Source organism: Perognathus longimembris, chromosome 7, assembly GCF_023159225.1.
Source record: "Perognathus longimembris pacificus isolate PPM17 chromosome 7, ASM2315922v1, whole genome shotgun sequence".
Classification (NCBI taxonomy): domain Eukaryota; kingdom Metazoa; phylum Chordata; class Mammalia; order Rodentia; family Heteromyidae; genus Perognathus; species Perognathus longimembris.
The window spans coordinates 42,972,941-42,991,477 of NC_063167.1; the positions used below are offsets into that span (position 1 = coordinate 42,972,941).

The 18,537-nt window shown below is 40.6% G+C and overlaps 1 protein-coding gene across 5 annotated transcripts in view; it reads right to left on the bottom strand.

Annotated features, from left to right (window-relative positions):
* Positions 1–1,846: 1,846 nt before the first annotated feature.
* Dock7 (dedicator of cytokinesis 7) overlaps positions 1,847–18,537 on the bottom strand; it is a 181,058-nt gene continuing 164,367 nt past the window's right edge. For 3 of the 5 annotated variants that reach the window (XM_048351453.1, XM_048351451.1, XM_048351455.1), the window contains 7 exons: positions 14,286–14,411; positions 12,046–12,135; positions 11,694–11,930; positions 10,459–10,602; positions 8,175–8,281; positions 5,062–5,229; positions 1,847–2,295 (listed from right to left, as the gene is read on the bottom strand). In XM_048351453.1, coding sequence (XP_048207410.1) covers positions 2,253–2,295; positions 5,062–5,229; positions 8,175–8,281; positions 10,459–10,602; positions 11,694–11,930; positions 12,046–12,135; positions 14,286–14,411 — 915 coding nt within the window. In that variant the 3' untranslated portion in view covers positions 1,847–2,252. Of the gene's footprint in view, positions 2,296–5,061; positions 5,230–8,174; positions 8,282–10,458; positions 10,603–11,693; positions 11,931–12,045; positions 12,136–14,285; positions 14,421–18,537 lie in introns of all 5 variants that reach the window. The other 2 variants (XM_048351454.1, XM_048351452.1) reach the window with 1 other exon arrangement.

The window sequence follows — 18,537 nt, forward strand, 5'->3', positions numbered from 1 at the left end:
TGGTCGATTGTGGAACTTGAACTCAGAGCCTGAGTGCTGTCTCTGAGCTCTTTTTGCTCAAGGCTAGCGCACTACCACTTTGAGCCACAGATCTACTTCTGGTTTTCTGGGGATTAATTGGACATAAGAGTCTCGGACTTTATTGCCAGGGCTGGAAACCATGATCCTCAGATCTCAGCTAGGATTACAGACTTGAGCCACCAGCACCTGGCAACTTGCCAATCTTTTTTTGGCCAATCTGGGCCTTGAACTCAGGAGCTCGGGCACTGTCTCTGAGCTGCTTTTGCTCAAGGCTAGATAGCACTCTACCACTTGAGCCACAGTGCCACCTCTGGCTTTTTTTTTCTGTTTGTGATACTGAGGAATCAAACCCAGGGCTTCGTGCATTCTAGGCAAGCACTCTACCACCGAGACACATTCCCAGCCCAACTTGCCATTCTTGACTCCTCTTATTCTCCAAGGAAGTTTCCAGGGGGAATTAAATCCAGGGGATTAAATCCAGGACCTTGTGTATGTTACACAAATGTGCTACTGAACTCTTAACTATTCTGAGTTCAGATGGCTCCTATCTAAATAATACAGGCTCATTTAGTATTTGAGTTAATGGAGATAGCAGGGATTTTAGATACTTGCCCATTACCAAAGTAAGCTTGAAGGAATTGCCAACCATCATCTGTGCTCTCAAGAGAGACATTTTTTAACTTGTTTTCTACATCAACTGTAGAATAAAAGCATAGTGTTAAATCTAAGTTACATCAACAGATTAAAGGCATTACCAATGATGCCATTCTATTGGCAACTGTACATTGAAAACTGTTCAAAACATTTCTGGAAACTGGCCCCAAAAGCCTTAGCACTCAGGAATCTGAGAGCTGAGAAACTACAGTTTGAAGCAAGCTCAGGCAAAAAGCAACACTGGAGGAGTGGCCCAGGTGGTAGTACATCAGCTGAGCTAGCAAGCTGAGCAAGCTTGAAACCCTAAGTTCAAACCTAAATACATGAGGAAAAAAATGATATTAAGTATGCACTGTTTTGGAAAAATGTGCCAAGTAAATGAAAAATTTCCCCCCTGTTATGTTTTTCACACAAAGAGGGGCTGGGGCTGGGATTGGAAGAGGGGAGAACAATGGAAAGGGTGACTGATCAAGATGCATTGTATTTATAAAGTAACTTAAAGTCATTTTGTACAACTAAAGGCAATAAAATTCACAAAGTTACAATGCAAACCTAATGTTGACCAATTTTACCTTTAGCCTTTATTCTGTAAAATCAATACAAATGTCAAAAAATGACTTTCTCATTGAACTGAGATTAAAATCAATAAGCTCTGTGTTAACTTCACCATGATGTAAAATAGCTCCCTCCCCCTCCACCCCCTAGTTGGTCATGAGGCTTGAACTCAGGGCTTGGTACTCTTCTTGTTTTGCTCAAATCTAATGTTCTACCCTTTGAGCAATAGCTCCACTTCTGGCTTTTTCCTGGTTAATTGGAGATAAAGAATCTCATGGGCTTTTCTGCCTGCACTGACAGCATGATTCTCAGGGCTCAGCCTACTGAGTAGAAATCATTGATATTGCTGTGGAAGTCATGAAAACTGGTTCATAAAAATCAAAGGCTGTCACTAGTATTAGCTATTTTGTAGGTAAATATTTTGTCAGTTATTTCTACAATTCTAAATTCCTTTTTGGCATATAAATAGCAAATACGCTTTAATGTTTGTCTTTGGCCATTAACACATCTGAGACACTTCCTTAGGTCTATGAAATGACTTGGTCATTTTGCTAGTGTTGGAACTAGTTCTTATTCTCTGCCTTTCACAATAAAAAATATTAAAGTTCCACTCATAATTAGTGTAAACATTCACATTTAATAGTACCTTTAAAATAAACATAACTACATTAAAATGGTTCAAAAATGAATCTATAAATGGTAATATAAATTAAGAAATACGAACTTAAAAGTAAATAAATTTAACATTAGCTGTGGTATAAATAATGGTAAATGTATAGTGTACCTTTGAGTCATTAAAATGTCTTTTAAAAACATAGCATGTTGCCAGAATATTAAAAACCATAGCCATGGCTCTCAAACTTCTCAAACAATCTACAGTTGAAATTTTGGCATTTTTCAATGAGAAATTAATGCTATAACTTCCAGAATTAAAGTCCGTCTGATTTTTCAATAGATCTTATTTTCACACTCAAGGTTGAATACATGGCTCTTTTCAAATGGATAAAACAAGTGCATTTATTTTAGAGATCCATTTTTCGAAGGCTCATTCGGCTGAAGGAGTCTCTGAGGAAACAATAAGACAGTTATGAGAAAGCAATTTTTAAAATGTGAAATTTTTTTACATAATCTGTCTATTTAATATACATTTTTTTCTACCAGAAACATATCTGATTTATTACCAGTTATTAATGTTCAAGTTGACTGTTCATCACAGTACTCAGCCTTAACATATTCTGGCTTAATAAATTTATATGTTGGGCTGGGATGTGGCTCTGGCAAATGACTTGCCTAGCAAATGCAATGTCCTGGGTTCGATCGCCAGTGCCAAAAAAAAGACATACAAAAAAAATTTATATGTTACATATATAGTACTAACACTGTGTGTATGTATATATATATGTAAATGTAATAGTAATACTTTGCCAAATCATTATTCATTTGTTTAAGCAGTGCTGCAGATACAAGGAAAGATAAGGACTTAAGTTTAAAGGGGAGATTTGGGGCATTAAAAGGCAGATGTTTGAAGTTCGAAGCCAGCATGGACAGGAAATTCCATTAGACTTACCTCCAATTAGCCACCAAAAAGCCAAAAATGGAGCTGTGGCTCAAGTGGAAGGCTAGCCTTGAGCAAAAAAGCTCAGAGATAGCACCCAGGTCCTCCGTTTAATCCCTAAAACTAGCATAAAAAATAAATTTTGTCTTACACTAGTGGGTGTCAGACTCTAGTGTTTTTAATTTTTATTTTTTTATGTTTTTGGGGTTTTGTTTTTTTTTTGGCCAGTCTTGAGGGTGAGGAACTCAAGGCCTGAGCCCTGTCCCTGGCTCTTTTTGCTCATGGCTAGCTCTCTACCTCTTTGGCCGCTGCACCACTTCAGGCTTTTTCTGTTTATGTGGTGCTAAGGAAATGAACCCAGGCCTTCATGCATGCTAGACAAGCACTGTACCGCTTAACCACATTTCCAGCCCCCTTATCTTTTTTATACTCTTAGAAATTACTGAGGACTCCAGTATTTTTTATGTGGGTTATATGTTGGTATTTACTATATTAGAAATTAAAATGGAAAAAAGTTTTAGAAAATAACCAATGACATGTTACCCTAAGCACTTTTTTCCCCCTTGCCAATCCTTGGGCTTGAACTTGGGGCATGGACGCTGACCCTGAGCTTTTTGCTCAAAGTTGGCATTCTACTACTTAAACCACAGTTTCACTTGTCTTTTTGGTAGTTAACAGGAGATATGAGTCTCTCATACTTTCCTGCCTGGGCTGCCTTAGGACTGAGATGCTCAGATCTCAGCCTCCTGAGCAGCTATGAGTACAGGAGTGAGTCACTTGTGCCAGGAGTATAAGCACTTGAGTCTACTACAAAGTAACAGTCCAGGTTTTGTATATCTTCAAAAATTCAGATCTAAAATTTTTTTTTTTTTTTTTTTTTTTTGCCAGTCCTGGGCCTTGGACTCAGGGCCTGAGCACTGTCCCTGGCTTCTTTTTGCTCAAGGCTAGCACTCTGCCACTTGAGCCACAGCGCCACCTCTGGCCGTTTTCTGTATATGTGGTGCTGGGGAATCGAACCCAGGGCTTCATGTATACGAGGCAAGCACTCTTGCCACTAGGCCATATCCCCAGCCCCAGATCTAAAATTTTTATCTTCAAAATTCTGAAGTAAAGCTGGGTGCTGGTAGCTCACGCCTGTAATCCTTGCTACTAAAGAGATTGAGATCTGAGGATATCAGTTTGAAGCCAGCCCCAGGCAGGAATCTCCTACCAGAAAACTGGAAGTGGTGGTGTGGCTCAAAGTGGTAGACTGGGGCTGGGAATATGGCCTAGTGGTAAAGTGCTCGCCTTGTATGTATGAAGCCCTGGGTTCGATTCCTCAGCTCCATATATATAGAAAAATGGCCAGAAGTGGTGCTGTGGCTCAAGTGACAGAGTGCTAGCCTTGAGCAAAAAGAAGCCCGGGACAGTGCTCAGGCCCTGAGTTCAAGCCCCAGGACTGGCAAATAACAAAAAAAGAAACTCAATGATTACATGTTTGAGGAGGAAATCACAGAAATAAAGTATCATTTTCAAAGTGGTAGACTGCTAGTCTTGAGCAAAAGTGCTCAGGGACAGCATACTCAGGCCTAGAGTTTTCAAGCCCCACAACTGGAGAAAAAAAAATTAGAAGTAAAAACCGAAGGGGTAATATTTTTGAAATACCTCTAATTAAATATGTAGATGTTGTACGGGGCTGGGGATATAGCCTAGTGGCAAGAGTGCCTGCCTCGGATACACGAGGCCCTAGGTTCGACTCCCCAGCACCACATATACAGAAAGCGGCCAGAAGCGGCGCTGTGGCTCAAGTGGCAGAGTGCTAGCCTTGAGCGGGAAGAAGCCAGGGACAGTGCTCAGGCCCTGAGTCCAAGGCCCAGGACTGGCCAAAAAAAAAATATGTAGATGTTGAAACAATCTAATTAAACTCACTAGGTTTTCAAGGGGCACAAAAATATGAAAGTATATAAGAAAATACCCATTTTCTTTTTCTGTTTTGGCAGAACTTAAAAGCTCAGTCCCTTAGCTTTTAGTTTGTTTTTCAGATAGGGTTTCACACTTTCTCTGAGCTGGCCTTGGATTTCAATCCTCCTATCTCTGCTCCTGAATAAATGGACTGCAGACATTCCTGACCACACTCGGCTTGTTTACTGAGATAGGATCAAATGGATAACTTTTCGCCTGGGCTGACCTCAAACTATCTCTGCCTTGAGTAGCTCAGATACAAGCTTGTGTCATGTCACCATGCCCAATTCAGATTTCATTTTTCTGAAGAACCCCAAAATAAGAAACAAGCATACCTGTGACAAGTGACCGGCAAGGCTGCCTTGTACAACTGAGGGATCTTTCTGTTTATCAATGGCTGCAGAGCCTCTTTGAGGCGATGATAATTTCTCTCTAGTTCCCTTTGGTACTCCTTTTGATCAGGCCCAATTAAGCTCTTATTTTTCCTTAAGGCATCCTCACACCTGGGGGTGGGGGGGAGAAGGATGTTCATTAAGTTCTTTTACTTGCGTAGGTTGTGACTTAGTGGATGGTTCACATACACACGAATACACACACTCTCTCAAGATTAGCACATTCAGTTTTTGAGCTAGAAGTTATATATAAAATATTCATTTGTTTTAGGTTTACACAGTATTATGGTGTGGACATAAAAATAGCCTCAACGACTTACGTGTTGAAAGCTTGCTCCCCGACTGGTGGCACTGTTGAAAGTTGACTGATTTTTTTTTTTTTTTGCCAGCCCGGGGACTTGAACTCAGGGCCTGAGCACTGTCCTTGGCTTCTTTTTGCTCAAGGCTAGCATTCTACCACTTGAGCCACAGTGCCATTTCCACCTTTTCTATATATGTGGTACTGAGGAATCAAACCTAGGGCTTCATGCATGCTAAGCAAACACTGTACCGCTAAAGCCACATTCCCAGCCCAAGGTGACTGATTTTAAAGGTGTTGAGAACCTCATCAATAGATTAATCCTGTGTTATTTATTTATTTATTTTTGCCTGTCCTGGGGCTTGAACTCAGGACCTGGTCACTGTATTTGACCTTTTTTTCGCTGGTTTGGGGGCTAGCACTCTGGGCCTGGGCGTTGTCCCTGAGTTGCTAAAGGCTAGTGCTCTACCACACTTTGAGCCACAGCACCACTTCCAGTTTTCTGGTGGTTAACTGGACATAAGAGTCTCATGGACTTTTTTGCCTGGGCTGGCTTTGAACCATAATCCTCAGATCCCAGCCACCTGAGTAGCTAGGATTACAGGCATGTGCCACCAGTGCCTGGTCCTCTGAGCGTTTTTGCTCAAGGTTAGCATTCAGCACTTGAACCACAGCTCCCCTAACAGTTTTATGGAAGTTCACTGTTGATAGATCTCAGACTTTCATGCTTGGGCTGGCTTTGAACCTCTTCAGATCTCAGCCTCTTCAGTAGTTAGGATTACAGGCATAGCCACCAGTACCAGGCTAATCCACTGTTAAGTTCCTACTGAAAGAGCTAGGAGGTGGGGCTTGGTTGGAAGAGGTAGGTCATTGGGTGCATATCTACTTTTTTTTGGTCGTGGGGCTTAGACTCAGGGCCTGGGTGCTTAGGACTGGCATAGTATTACTTTAGCCACAACTCCACTTCCAGTTTTTTGGATGTCAACTGGATTTAAGAGACTCTTGGACTTGTCTTCTCAGGCTGGCTTCACACTAGATCTGTCACAGCTCATTGCTGGGGACTGAAGCACACATTGCTGACTGTGGGCCCTTTGAAGACTGTACAAGTTTCCTCCAGATGACATCACAACTCCCTCTCCAGCTCAGTCAAAGTGCAACTGAGTCCTGCTAAGCAATCACTGAACCTGAAGGTGACCATGAAACTCTGATGTCCCTATTTATTTCTTCATCTAATATGAACAACCTTTCTATGAGATGGAAACACCATTATCCTTATGTTATAGTTGAAAAACAAACAACTGAAGATCACTGAAGTAAGTGATATATATTAATAAGGTCAGGATCTGAACATTTCTTGCTTCCGCATTCCTGATTACAAATTCTTTAAAGGGAAACAGAATCTCATATTTTGAAAATTCTCTATAGTAGCTTTTTTTTTTTTTTTTTTTTGGCCAGTCCTGGGCCTTGGACTCAGGGCCTGAGCACTGTCCCTGGCTTCTTCCCGCTCAAGGCTAGCACTCTGCCACTTGAGCCACAGCGCCGCTTCTGGCCGTTTTCTGTATATGGGGTACTGGGGAATCGAACCTAGGGCCTCGTGTATCCGAGGCAGGCACTCTTGCCACTAGGCTATATCCCCAGCCCTCTATAGTAGCTTTTATGTTAAATACTCTAATATAAAAAAAAAAAAGAAAAAAAGCTTTCCCAAGGTGAGTATCAGTAGTTTGTACCTCCATAGTCTTAGAAACTCCAGGGGCTGCAGTCCAGAGGATCATGGTTTGAGGTTGCCTAGGCAGAAAACTTCACTAGACTCCATTTCCGAACAACCAGCAAAAATGAGGGCTGGTTGGTGGGCACCAGCTGAGCAAGCAAACTGAGTAAGCTCAAGAATGTGAGCTTCAGTGCCAGTACTAGAACTTGAACTCAGGGCCGCGTGCTCTTGCGTGCTCCTTTTATTTTTTTCTTCCTTTTTTGTTTTTCCTTGATTTTATTTTTTTGTGCCACTCCATGGGCTTGGGCATTGTTTCTAAGCTTTTTGCTGAAGGCTAGTGTTCTACTAACATTTGAGCCACAGCTCTACTTTGAGCTTTTGGTGGTTAATTGAACAGAAGTGTCTTATGGATTTTCCTGCCAGGGCTAGATTTGAACTGCAATCCTCTGTTCCCAGCCTCCTGGGTAGCTAGGATTACAGGGGTGAGCCACTGGTGCCTTGCTTTCTTTTCTTGATAATGGCTCACTCTTCTACTTGAGCCATACCTCTAGTCAGTATTTTGTTGGTTAACTGGAGATAGTCTCACACTTTTTGCCCAGGTAGCTATGAATTTTGGTCCTCAGATCTCAGCCTGCTGAGAAATTAGGATTATTAGAAATAGGCATGATGGGCTAGGGATATGGCCTAGTGGCAAGAGTGCTCGCCTCGTATACATGAGGCCCTAGGTTCAATTCCCCAGCACCACATATACAGAAAATGGCCAGAAGTGGCACTGTGGCTCAAGTGGCAGAGTGCTAGCCTTGAGAAAAAGAAGTCAAGGACCGCGCTCAGGCCATGAGTCCAAGGCCCAGGACTGGCCAAAAAAAAAAAAAAAGAAATAGGCATGAGCTACTTACTAGTGCCTGGCAAGAATAGTAAATTATACATAGCTCATTTCTTGTGACTCACATTCCTATATTTTCTCTATTCAACAGTTCCTTAAGATCTTTGTCATACAGTGGTAGTGGATGTTCTTAATTTGATGAGCTCTATTCAGGAGGTCTTGATTACCTTTTAGTGAAATCTTTAAAGCAGAGTCTCAGCTTATTATGGTGTCTGAAAAGCTTTGGGTCACTGGGTATTTCAGAGAGGAAAACTTGGGCAACTTCCAGAGGTCCCTAAAAAATAAGAACATAAAAACAAGTGTATTTTTGCTTCTGTAAAGTCACATAGACAATTTATCCAAATGACTGTAGGCTGTCTCATTTAGGCTTACTGCCTATGTGTCTATGCCAACATCTCTTCAGAGATTGACTCCTTCAGTTTTTCCCAATCACATTGTCTATATTCTTGCCTGCTATATGTACACTTTTTTTTGGTAGGTTGTGGCCTTGAACTCAGGGCCTGGGTGCTGTCCCTGAGCGCTTTTTGCTCAAGGTTGGTGCTCTGCCACTTTGAGGAACAGCTTTACTTCCAGCTTTTTTTTTTTTTTTTGGCCAGTCCTGGGCCTTGGACTCAGGGCCTGAGCACTGTCCCTGGCTTCTTCCCGCTCAAGGCTAGCACTCTGCCACTTGAGCCACAGCGCCACTTCTGGCCGTTTTCTGTATATGTGGTGCTGGGGAATCGAACCCAGGGCCTCATGTATACAAGGCAAGCACTCTTGCCACTAGGCCATATCCCCAGCCCCTACTTCCAGCTTTTTAAAAGTTAATTGAAGATAAGAGGTCTCATGGACTTTCCTGTATGGGCTGGCTTCGAGGATACTCAGGTCTTAGCCTCCTTGAGTAGCTAGGATTATAAGCATGAGCCACTGGTGCCTGGCAAGATGATAATCTTTTTGTTTCTTTCCTATTTACTAGTCCAGGGGCTTGAACTCAGGACCTGGGCACTGTCCCTGAGCTTCTTTGTATTCGAGGCTAGCACTCTACCACTTGAACCACAATGCCACTTTCAGCCTTTTCTGTTTATGTGGTACTGAGGAATCGAACCCAGGGCTTCATGCATGTTAGGCAAGCACTCAACCATTAAGCCACATTCCCAGCTCTGATAATCTTTCATGAGTTAAAGTATTGGGAAGTAAAACTACAAAACCATGTAATGTTTTGTGAAGATTAAAGTATAACCAGCTGCCAGGAGCTGGTGGTCCATGCCTGCAATCCTATTTACTAAGGAGGCTGAGCTCTAAGGATTGTAGTTCAAAGACAGCCTGGGTAGGAAAACTGATGAAACCATGAGAATCTTATCTCCTCCAACTAGCCACCAAAAGCCTAAATGGGAGCTATGGCTAAGCAGGAGGGCTTGAACTCAGGGCCTGGGTGCTATTCCCAAGCTTTTGTGCTCAAGGTCAGTGCTCTACCACTTTAAGCCACAGCTCTACTTCTCATTTTTTTAGATGGTTAATTGGAGATGGAAGTCACAGACTTTCCTGCCCGGGCTGGCTTCAAACCACAATCCTCAGATCTCAGTCTCCTGAACAGCTAGGATTACAGGTGTGAGCCACCAACACCTGACTTTTTCCAGCAAAAAGCTGGATGTGAATTGTAGTTCAAGTAGTGGAGTGCCAATCTACCACTAGCTAAGGGAGAGAGCCTTGGCTCTCAGTTCAAACTCCAATACTAACAACCTTCTTCATACTTGCATGCGACGTGTGTTCTTGTTTTGTTTTTTTTTTTGGCCAGTCCTGGGGCTTGGACTCAGGGCCTGAGCACTGTCCCAGGCTTCTTTTTGCTCAAGGCTAGCACTCTGCCACTTGAGCCACAGTGCCACTTCTGGCCATTTTCTGTATATGTGGTGCTGGGGAATCGAACCCAGGGCCTCATGTATACGAGGCAAGCTCTCTTGCCACTAGGCCATATCCCCAGCCCCACATGTGTTCTTGTGTATGCCACACAAATGGCCATTTTAAGTTACTTAATACTTCATAGAAGAAAGGTAGAAAAATATAGACAGCAGAGAAGCTGGTGTGAAAAATCTTAACAACTGAAACTATACTAAATAATTTTTAGTTTGCTGTTTCAAACTTCAATGTCCACTAGATACTACATTGAATATGAAACATACAACTTGTAGGTAAGGACTAGAGGGGAAAAACTGAGAGAAAGGAAGGGAAAGGATGACACTGTCCAAAAAGAAGTGTACTCTTTACTTATGTAATTTATTTATGTAACTGTAACCTCTCTACATCACCTTTATAAAAACAATTTAAAAACAAATTCAATGTGTTGGTTACCACTTCTAATACATACCCTTTACACTTGATATAGCAAGTAGCTATCATTTTGCAAAATACAGTAATGAAATTATTCCAAGTCCAGTTTATAATTAAAACTACACAACGCTAACCAAAAGTGCTAACCTGATTCACGGTGGTACCAACAGATCCCTGGAGTACCATCTGAAGCATCTTGGGGTCGGCTGGATCCTGATGTGTTGCAAATGCCAACTCTTGTGTCTTTTTCTGCATATCCTCAATAGCAACTTCAATTGGTGTTAAGATTATCTGAGTGAAACAGCAACTATTAGGCAGTATACTGATCGAAAACTATTTAATTAACTTTAAATAATAAAATCAGCAAAAATGGGGATCAATTGAAAGCTTTCATATAACAATAAAATTCCAAAGTCTATCCCTGAATTAATTAAAAAAAACCCAAACCAATAAACATCTTTTAAAGTATGAAATGAAACTGGGTGCCAGTGGCACATGCTCATTAGCCTCGGCTACTCAGGAGGCTGAGATTCAGAAGATCTAGGTTCAAAGCCAGCCCAGGAAGAAAAGTCTGTGAACTCTTATTCAATGAACCAGCAAAATGTCAGGCTGGAGGCATGGCTCAAGTGATAATATGCCAGTCAAACAAGCAAGCAAGCCAATGGGAGGCCCTGAGTTAAAATCCTGGTACAGCAAAAACAATAAGGACAACAACAAAAAAGAAAATAAGCCAGTCATCAGTGGCTCATACTCATGATTCTATTCAGGAGACAGAGATCTGAGGATCATGGTTCAAACCCAGCCCAGGCAGGAAAGTCCTCTACTTAACTATTAAGAAAGCCAGAAGTGAAGCTAGGGCTCAAGTAGTAAAATGCCAGCCTTGAGCGAAAAAGGAACAGTGCCCAGGTCTTGAGTTCAAACCCTAGTACAGGTACAAACAAGAACCAAAAAAAGAAAAGAAAGCAGATGCTGCAGGGTGCTGGTGGCTCACACCTGTAGTCGTAACTGCTCGGAGGCTGAGATCTGAATATCCTGGTGCAAAGCCAGTGGAGGCAGCAAAGTCTGTGAGACTTTTATTTCCAATGAAACCACCAAAAGCCAGAAGTGGAGCTGTGGATTAAGTGTTATAGCACTGGCCTTGAACAAATAACCTCAGGGACAGCATGCAGGCCCTGAATTCAAGTTCCAAGACTGTCTCAAACGAAAGCAGAAATTAAGAATGAATCAGGGACTTAGAGCTAATCTGACTGAAGGAAATGGGTGTAATTCTAGTATGTTATGCCGTGAAGTACTGTACATATTTTCTGATAATTTAGATTGTAGTTAGATGGCTTGAATATGTTTGCTTCATGAACTGTTTTCTTCTCTACTTAGGAACTCACCTCTTCTTTGTGGGTGACATTGACTCTTGTTTTAATGTAAGGAAAGGCATGGGAAGTAGTCAGAATGGTCTTCCGTTTGAACTGCTCATGAAGTTCACCATGGGCACGTCCATCTAAAGTAAAGGGTGTACAGTACATAAAACGGCGTAGATTATAATTTTTGTCAAAATATGTGATTCTGTCCTTCATCTCGTATGTGTCAAAATATGGCTCCACGTAGGTAATCTGAATGTATGCCTGGAAAAGGAAAAGTCCTTTATTTCTTCATTGTTAAGTCATCAGTGTTACTCAAACAAAATTGCAGAGAAGGGCTCAGAGACACGACTGTGTCACTGCAGTCTAATTAACTTACCTTGTTAGGATCTAATTTACACTTGTCTACCGGATTAGAGTCCTTGATTACTTCAACCACATCCTCTCCAAATCTTTCTCCATAAAATCCCTACAATGAAGAAAAGGAAACCTTGCACATGAAATTAACAGGATTAATGAGTACAGTTGCCTCTGAGGGGAATGCTGAACAAGATGAAGGATGCAGTAGGTCTGGTACAGCTATGTCAGTTATTATATTAGACTTTCAATAGCAGCATGGGCAATCCAAAAGCTATTCAAAATGGGAGGGAAAAACTAGGCTAGGTGTGGTGGCACACACCTTTAATGCCTTTAACCCCAGCGCTCTGCAAAAACAGGAAAGTGAGAACTGAGGCCAGCCTGGAGTACAAATTGGGACCCTGTCACCAACAAAAAAAAATAATAAAAAAACTAAATCTTAAATGCCAGAGAACAAGCTCCTACGTTTAATGGCAATTTGTGCTGTGTGTGTTTGTGTGTGTGTGTGTGTGTGTGTGTTTATGCCAGTCCCGGGGTTTGAACTCAGGGCCTGGGAACTGCTCTTGAGCTTTTGTGCTCAAGACTAGAGCTCTACCACTTACGCCATGGCATTACTTCCAGCTTTTTTTTGGTAGTTAACTGGAGTTAAAAATCTCATGGACTTCCTGGCCCAGTCTAGCTTTGAATCATGATCTTAGATCTTTCTTTGCTTTGTTTTGCTTTTGTTGCCAGTCCTGGGGCGTGGGGGCGTGGACTCAGGGCCTGAGTACTGTCCCGGGCTTCTTTTTGCTCAAGGCTAGCACTCTATCACTTGAGCCACAGCGCCACTTCCGGCTTTTTTCTATATGTGGTGCTGAGGAATAGAACCCAGGGCTTCGTGTATACGAGGTGAGCACTTTACCACTAGGCCATATTCCCAGCCCCAGATCTCAGTTTCTTGAGTAGCTAAGATTACAAGTGTGATCCACTGGTGCACTCTACATTTTAAAGTCTCCCAACTGATGCCAATGAATCTGGTCCCAGTGCCACATTTTGAATAATAAGAATAGAGACAAGCTAGAATGAATACTTGTATCAGAAAAGATTGGCTAATTCAATAAATACGAAAATCAATCATTGAAGCCATCTCAGAAGGATCCAGATTAGAAGCCAGCAAGACCTCATGTCAAACAAACCCAGAGTGGGAGTACATGCCTGTAGTTCCAAGTACTTGGGAGGCAGTAAATGGGAGGAGTGCTGAGCTTGTTCCAGGCAAAACTAAACAACAACCCAAAACTCTACAAGATTGTACCTGAAGAATAACTAAAGAGAAATGTGTTGGAGTGGCACTGAAGCTCTAAGTACAAACTGCAGGAAAAAGAGGGGGTGGGGGGGAGGGAGGGAGGAAAAAAGGGAAGAAAGGAAGGAGGGAGGGAGGGAGGGAAAAGGCAGGCAAGCTAATCATTTATGTTGACAAGCAGGTATAAATGTAAACAGGTTCTAAGTAGTCTCTATAAGCAGTAACTTTAGGCATTTAAGTTTTAAAGCTGTCTCACGGAGCCAGTTAAGCCAAAGAAAATATACTTGGTCCAGCAATTTCTCAGAAGTCCACTTTCAGTTTCATTATTTGCTGCTACTTAATTGCTTGTGTCTTTTCCTACAAAATGTGGACAATTTCTACAAATCAAAGTAATTCTGAAGGATATAGGATCCTAAAATATATGCAAAAACATAAAAAATATCATTAGTATTATCTTACTGTTCCAAGGATGTTTGAAGGGCTTGCAAGAGTACCTATAAAAAAAAAAAATCCCTACAAGTGGGTGGGGTGATTCACATATGTAACCTCAGGTATTCAGGAAGCACAGATTGGGAGTATCATAGTTTGAAGCCGGCCTGAGAAAAAAGTTCATAAGATATCATCTCAACTAATTAAAGCTAGGGGATTGAGGAGCTGGGGTGAGTGTTTGTTATCTCAGCAAAATAAGTATATAAAGGAAGATCATGTTCCAGGGCTGGTAAGAGGGGTTGGGGTTTCTATTGAATAATAAAAGAAAAAGCAAAAGGGCTGGAGGCACAGTTCAAATGTAGAACACCTGCTTAAAAGCATGGGGTCCAAGTTCAAATCCCAGTACCCCCAAGACAAAAAAAGAAAAAAGTCCTGAAAGAGTAGTTTACTTGGAGAACCTGGATGAGTAAATTACTAGATCTGTATCTGAAAGTCTATTCATTACCAAAGATATAAATTACAGATGATACTTTATAAAGCACCACAGGATTCACCTCCAATCTGTGAGATATCTCTGCAAGTTTGGTTATAGCAGGCTCCTTGTAAACAAACTCTTGTTCATCCAAATCCCCGAACTTGGTTCCATAAAAACCGACACGGAAATAGGTGCCAAACATCCGCTTACCATCCTAGGTTTAGGAAAATGAGAAACTTTAATATAAAGTCTTCTTTTTTCTTCATTATGCTTACATTGCAGTAATGTACAATTCTAAAACATGGCAAAAATTTAATTTCAGTATCATATTTTGATGAATTTTCAAATAACACTAAAAAGAAGTCTTTTGCATTATTTCTAACAAACATGCAAATATAGTTTTCAGGAAATGAATGAATCACTAAATCACATGTATTATTTTAGAGTTAGTGCTAAGTATCACAATGGTCTTTATTTTTTAAGTCAATACAACTGAGATATATTAACTTATTTTCCTTTTTGTAGGGAAGGATGCTTGTTATAACATGAATTGTGTCTTACCTATCATAATATAAAGCATACTAAAATTAAATTTGAAAAGGCTAGCATAGTTTCAAGGTATTTCTCTGCATATTTGAAAATAAGATCATAAAAGTTAGGAACCAAGAATAACATCTGACATAGATCAGATAATCAGTAAAATGACAAGACCCTGAAGAAATACTAATGCAAAAAATACATAATTTGTGTCCCTCTTTTGGTAAAACAGCTGTATGTGGAGGAATGACTAAATATGGAATGGAAGGAATACAATTTAGGAATTCAAGGGAAAATATATTTATAGATGAATATGTTTGTGATGGGCCCCAGAGAGCACACCCACTGTGTGCATTAACTACATATTAGCATCATGTACAAAGTACATTAAGTTGATCATGACACTCACAAAGACAGGTGAAAACAAGTCCTTTCAATAAAGGTAATTCTGAGAAATTTTTCATGAAATATTTACAATTGGGACACAGGTGTTTCAGAAGGATTCTGAGGTGTTCCTATATTCATAATCACATGTAAGTTTTTCAATTCCTGTAAAACTCGTTTTTTGGCTTTTAAAAAAAATTAATTAATTAATTAATTTTTGGGGCAGTCGTGGGGTTTGACCTCAGGGCTTGAGCACTGTCCCTGGCTTCTTTTTGCTCAAGGCTAGTACTCTGCCACTTGAGCCACAGCGCCACTTCTGGCCATTTTCTATATATGTGAGGAATCGAACCCAGGGCTTCATGTATACAAGGCAAGCACTCTTGCCACTAGGCCATATCCCCAGCCCAAAACTCGTTTTTTAAATTTAACTTAATTTTATTGTAAAAGTGATGTACAGAGAGGTGATAGTTACATAAGTAAGGTAATGAGTACATTTCTTGTCCAACATTGTTACCTCGTCCTGTGAAACTCTTTAAGGCTTATTTGCTTTATACTTACTTTTCCTATACAAGAAAGACCAGAAGGTATATGAACATATATATCAAATGTTACTGGTAATTAAGCAAAATCAGACACTGATCTTTAATCACCAGTATTATAATACAAAAGGGGGAAAAGTACAATGACTGAAAATATACTCATATTTTTGTCCAAAATAAGCTTTAAAGAAAAATGTTTTGGGTGCTAAAATATACCTGACATTTCTTCAATACTTCATTTCAAAATTTAACAGACATATATATTAACTAACTTTTATAGCAAATGAGATATCTAAGTAGATTAAGCCAATAGAACAATACAACATTGAATCTGGGACATAATCAAGAAAAGAAGGTACTGCACAGAAAATGAAAAAGGCAGTTATGAAAATTACTCTAAAAATTGTGACCACTGAATTGGAGGCGTGGCTACTTAGGTATGTAGAAAAAGACACGTCCTGAGTTCAAGCCTCAATACCAACAGCAATTGCTATTTTTCAAGACATGTAACATACATACATACATATTCATACTTTTTTTTTTTTTTTTTTGGCCAGTCCTGGGGCTTGGACTCAGGGCCTGAGCACTGTCCCTGGCTTCTTCTTGCTCAAGGTAGCATTCTGCCACTTGAGCCACAGCGCCACTTCTGGCCATTTTCTGTATATGTGGTGCTGGGGAATCAAACCCAGGGCCTCGTGTATACGAGGCAAGCACTCTTGCCACTAGGCCATATCCCCAGCCCACACATTCATACTTTTAAAAACTTCAAGTATCAAAACTTTTTCTCTAGAAAAAGAAGTATTTAGAAGTTTCCAGCTTATAAGATTTAAAACCTATTGTAAACTTCAAGTCTGTAACATGTCAAATACTTGACAATTAGGACTTGCTTCCTTTAGCTAAATTTTTCAGTTCTCAGTCAGAACTTTCTATGATAAGAAGTACTGTCCTGCTTGCATCTACTAGTTTTCAATGCTACTCTTTAATATGTGAAGTCACAGAAAAAGACACAATACTGTGTCTGTGTGATCTACTGTGAGTCGCTGTGATCTATCAGTGCACAACTGCCTCCTTGGATCTAGACATTAAATTTCTATTAATAAAGTTTAAAATTGATGTGTGTGTGAATACTGGGGCTTGAACTCAGGGTCATGAGCTTGGTTTATTTGCTTATGGCTGGTGCTTTATGCCTCCTCAAGCTATTCCTTCAGTCTAGCCTTTTGTTAGTTAGTTGGGGATGGAGTCTTATGGACGCTGCTGTCTGGGCTGGCTTTGAACTATGACTCATAGGTCTCAGCCTGAGTAGCCAGAATTATAGGAGTGTCAGGTGCCTGGAAAACTATTTTTATATACTTCATTATACTAAGATTCAGTTCAAGGGGGGAAAAGTATTGAGGCTTTCTTATGTCAGCTACCACTCATCCTTACTAACAACATAAGACTGATCCTCATAAGAATATATGTTATTGTAAAAATTGTCAAAAAAGCAAAGCAAAGATTAATCTTGTTGGAGACAAATCACAACTGAGGTGCTGGTCATAGACAAGATTCTTGACTGAAAAGAATTGGCCAAGTGGATGGGGAGAGGGAAGGAGAGAGACACTGCAGCAAAGAGGCCAGGGAGAAAAAGATAGAAAAGTCATAAAAGAATATGTGAAGGAAATTATTTATCCATTTAAATATTTATTGAGTACATACTAGGTGCCAGCAAAATGCTCTAAACATGTAGGATAAATCAGTGAACAAAAGACTAGGCTTTTTTTTTTTTTTAATGGAGGTACCAGAAGGAAGGGGGAAAGCTAATAAAGGGGATGAACATGTGGCTTATTTGCACATAAGAAAACTGAACAGTAAAACCTACTGGAAACTGTTTTAAGAAGAGGGAGTTACAGTATAAGGGATAGTGATGGGGGTGAGGTTGATTGGGATATATTGTACACATGTGTGGAAATACTACAAAGACCCTAAGCAGAAGAGTCAGGAGACAAAGGAGGTAGAGTAGGTCTCATCAACAAAATGGTATCTGAGTAAAGACATGACAAAGGTATGAGAGTCGATCACTCAGATTTCTGGAAGAAGCACATTCTAGCCAGAGGAAAGTCCAGTACAAAGGCCCTGAGGCAAAAGCCAGCCTAGAGTGTCTAAGGGACATGAAGTGTGGCTGGAGCAGAAGAAATAAGGGGGAGAACAAGAGGTCAGAAAAGTAATTATAAGGAGTTACTGAAATTTCAAGTGAGTATGTGAGTGTGCCATCCCACAGAGGGAGTAACAGGGGATGAAGCTAAAGAGGAAGGCTGAGTTTGAGCAATTTTATTTTCAATGTAGGAAGGATTCTGTTATCAAGCCATTGGCCGGGGAAAATCATCACTCAACCTTTACTTTCTCTCTTTCTTTCTTTCTTTCTTTCTTTCTTTCTTTCTTTCTTTCTTTCTTTCTTTCTTTCTTTCTTTCTTTCTCTCTCTCTCTCTCTCTCTCTCTCTCTCTTTCTCTCTTTCTCTCTTTCTCTCTTTCTCTCTTTCTCTCTTTCTCTCTTTCTCTCTTTCTCTCTTTCTCTCTTTCTCTCTTTCTCTCTTTCTTTCTTTCTTTCTTTCTTTCTTTTCTTTCTTTCTTTCTTTCTTTCTTTCTTTCTTTCTTTTTGGCCAGTCCTGGGCTTGGACTCAGGGCCTGAGCACTGTCCCTGCCTTCTTTTTTCTCAAGGCTAGCACTCTGCCACTTGAGGCACAGCGCCACTTCTGGCCACTTTCTTTCTGTATATGGTGCTGGGGAATTGAACCCAGGGCCTCATGCATACGAGGCAAGCACTCTTGCCACTAGGCCACATCTCCAGCCCTACTTTCTCTTTAGAGTTTTGAACAACATGGTCTATTTTTCTTT